This window comes from Mus caroli, chromosome 17 (genome assembly GCF_900094665.2).
Source record: "Mus caroli chromosome 17, CAROLI_EIJ_v1.1, whole genome shotgun sequence".
Classification (NCBI taxonomy): domain Eukaryota; kingdom Metazoa; phylum Chordata; class Mammalia; order Rodentia; family Muridae; genus Mus; species Mus caroli.
The window spans coordinates 9,491,827-9,495,136 of record NC_034586.1 but is presented as its reverse complement, the minus strand read 5'-3'; the positions used below and the strand labels follow the sequence as shown (position 1 = coordinate 9,495,136).

General features: G+C 41.3%; 1 protein-coding gene across 18 annotated transcripts in view; it reads right to left on the bottom strand.

Moving 5' to 3' along the window:
- Window positions 1-3,310, bottom strand: part of Afdn (afadin, adherens junction formation factor) — a 143,870-nt gene that overhangs the window by 79,653 nt on the left and 60,907 nt on the right. For all 18 annotated transcript variants that reach the window (XR_003835276.1, XM_021150047.2, XM_029471155.1 and 15 more), the window contains exon 6: window positions 778-935. Coding sequence is in view for 17 of the 18 variants with exons in the window: in XM_021150047.2 (XP_021005706.1) it covers window positions 778-935 (158 nt within the window). In the remaining variant the exon portion in view is untranslated. The remainder of the gene's footprint in view (window positions 1-777; window positions 936-3,310) is intronic.

Below are 3,310 nucleotides of genomic sequence, written 5' to 3'. Positions count from 1 at the left end.
CCTCGAACTCAGAAATCCGCCTGCCTCTGCCTCCCGAGTGCTGGGATTAAAGGCGTGNGCCACCACGCCCGGCTGTAAGTGTGTTTTCAATGTTGGTTGCCCTAATAACTGATGTGGGGAAGATCAGCCTCAGATGCAGCACCAACAGGCTGAGGGCTCAAATAACACAAAAGGGAGGAAGCACAGGAAGGCAGCAAGGTGTGCAAGCCCTATATTTCCATCACTAAAACCACTGCCTGTACTTCACACCCAAGTCCCTTCAAGTCTTTCAACAAAGGATCACAACAGTGACTCTCCGGGGAGTTGTCAGACCTTCAGCTTCACACCAGGACTGCACAACTGGACCCTCTATCTATGCGATCCTTACATCTTAGACTGAACAGCCACCAGGTTCTCTCAATCTCCAATGTGCAGCACTGCTGAGACTATTTTATTTATATATTATGTAATTACACATACATAAAATTGGTTATACTCCTCTTGAATCATATAAAATATATGCACAAAAAAAAATTGGAAGAATGCCTATCAAAACTTTAATGATGAGGTTAACTTTGGTAAAACAACTTTGGGCTATGTTTTATTCAATTTATCTTTTATTTTAAGAACATAAATTTGTTTTTATTACATTTGTTTACTATTCCTCTGTGTATGTAAGGGGGTAGGGGTCATAAATATGAGTGAACACACACCAAAATTTTAAAAAACAATCTTTCCTTTAAAAGCCAAGTCTTATTATAAACAATCCTGGGGAGAAGTCAATTTGTAGTTACATACCCGGGCAATGCAGTAGTCCTTGGGATTCTCTTTTTCCAGGCCATACTTCTCCAAAGATTCGGCTACAGCAAAGTCTGCGGGATCGGTAGTAGACAGCAGGATTGTCTTGTATGGAATATTTGGTTTTAAACTATCTGCATATATTCTCAGTGTTCCACCTGAAAAAAGAATTTTACATCTTTGAGTGCATCTTCATCTTAGGTCACTGACAGAGGCTGCTGACACTGACTGTCACTAGGAAAGCACCAGCCACAGTGGTGCAGATACATCCAGTGTGGACCTGGGGCTGGCTTCTACGACACTCTTCTGTGGTGCGCTTCTCTTCCCATGTTTCCAACTTCCTCAACCATGTAACTACAAGACCTGCTTCCTCCAGTTCTACTTTTGAAGCTTTCATCTGAAGCAAACAGAGCCCAAATACACCAAGGATCAGTCTCACTCAACAAACCAGTATTTTAAAAGTGAGCTAGAAAACAGAAGACCTCAAGTACTTAATCCAAAGACTTCATGAGGCATTTGCCACCATGGTGGGGCTATTTCAATCCTAGGCACTATAAACTAATTGTTATATGTAGGTATACAGTCATTTAAGGGGCCTGGAGGTAGGAAGGACAATTTAGATTTCCTCAGATGTTCTGATGTTCCCTTCTTATAGTAGAAATATACATATGCCACATTATGTCAACTTGACTCTCTTAATCTATTTTTTTATTATAAGTCATGGTTAAGAAGCCCTGGAACAAAGCAGGAATAATGGCTCAATCCCAGTACTCCAGCAGAGGCAGGTGGATCTCTGGGAGTTCAAAGCTACATAGTGAGTTCCAGAATAGCCAGGACTACATAGTGAAACCGGAGAGGGGGAGGGGGAGGGGGAGGNGGGGAGGGGAGGGGGAGGGGGAGGGGAAGGGGAAAGGGAAAAGGAAAAGGAAAAGGAAAAGGAAAGGGAGAGAAAGAGAGAGAGAGAGAGAGAGAAAGAGAAAGAGAAAGAGAGAAAGAAAGAGGAGGATGAGATAGAAAAAAGGAAGAGGAAAAGGAAGAGGAAGAAGAGGAAGAGGAGGAAAAGGAGGAAGAGCCCTAGAAGAAGCATGCGCAAACTGCAGAACAGAAACATTGACAGTGTAGAAAAGCAGGCAATGTGATGCCTACAGAAGACTTAACTGCTCAACTACTAAATCTGAAGACAATAAAATGACCAAAATACTTGACATAAAAGGTCTACTTGTAAAAATGATTACGAGAGTAAACAAGCAAGTAGGCAAAAAAAGGAAGGAAATTAATTCAAACTGTAGAAGAAGACGACGACGACGTAAAACAGTGCCATGGACTGGTGAAATGGCTCAGTAGTAGGGGCACTTGCAAGCAAACCTAATGACCTAGTCCTTGACTTCTTACCTTCACACATTCTCAGCCATGTGTGCACCTGCACTCACATGTGCATTCACAAAATCAAGTAAGTAAAACTTAAAAGTAACTTAAGAGTTAGCAAAACAAGAAAAATTCAGCAAGGAAACTGAAATTTTAAAAATCAACTAACTGAAATATAGCAGCACTTTTTGGATCAGCTACCCTTTGAAGACATCAGAGAGTGAATATATCTGAGTGTTGTTGTTTTAAAATGCATTACAAGTCCAAGAGCAAAGTCTGTGAGCTGTGATGCCTGATCAGCTTCCAAAACACAGCAAAGGATGTGTATGGCAATGGCATCATGTCCTAGGAAATTACAGCCTCCACAGTCATGCTCTGCCCCCAGTCTCGTTCAAAGAATCAACCCTCGCACTAGCACACAGACATAGCAGGCTAGCTATCAGGACACACTTTTCTCAGGGGGTTTATTAAAACAGACAAAAATGTGGCTGGAGAGATGCTTCAGTGGTTAAGAGCTCTTGTAGCTGTTTCAGAACACCCAAATTCATTTCCCAGCTTCACGCAGGTCTGCTTGTGGCTCTAAGAGGCCCCAGCTCCCTCTTCTGGCCTCCAGGCAGCTACACACATGCTTGCATGCACACATGCACAACTACATAGCTTTTTTAAAAAAAAACTGACAAAAAATATCGAACCTAATAAATGAACTGTGGACTTCCTTAGCAAACTGCTACTTTTCTGATATTATTTAGTTTACTAGAATTTCTTGGACATTATAAGTATATAAAAATGGTTTGACTTCAACTATTTCTTTAGTAAGCAAGTTCTGCTCGGTTTCTAATATTTCTCCTCCTTATACTGGTTATTTTTTTTCTTTGCTTATTCTCCTTTTGTTTGTTTTGCTTTGAAATGTGCTTATAGTTTGCAGCCCAGACCAGCTTAGAACTAACGCCACACCACAGCCCAGGCTGGACTCAGACTTGTGGCAATCCCCCTGCCTCAGGCTTCCAGGTGCTGGAATTATAGGCATGTGCCACTGTGCTGGCAAAATTTTTTGAACCAATTTTTTTTGGGGGGAGGCATGTGCTCAACACTATGTGAGCTTAGTTCAAGCATTTGAATCTTTATATTTTCTTTACAATTTGCAACCTTCTTTTAAAAAAAAAAAAAA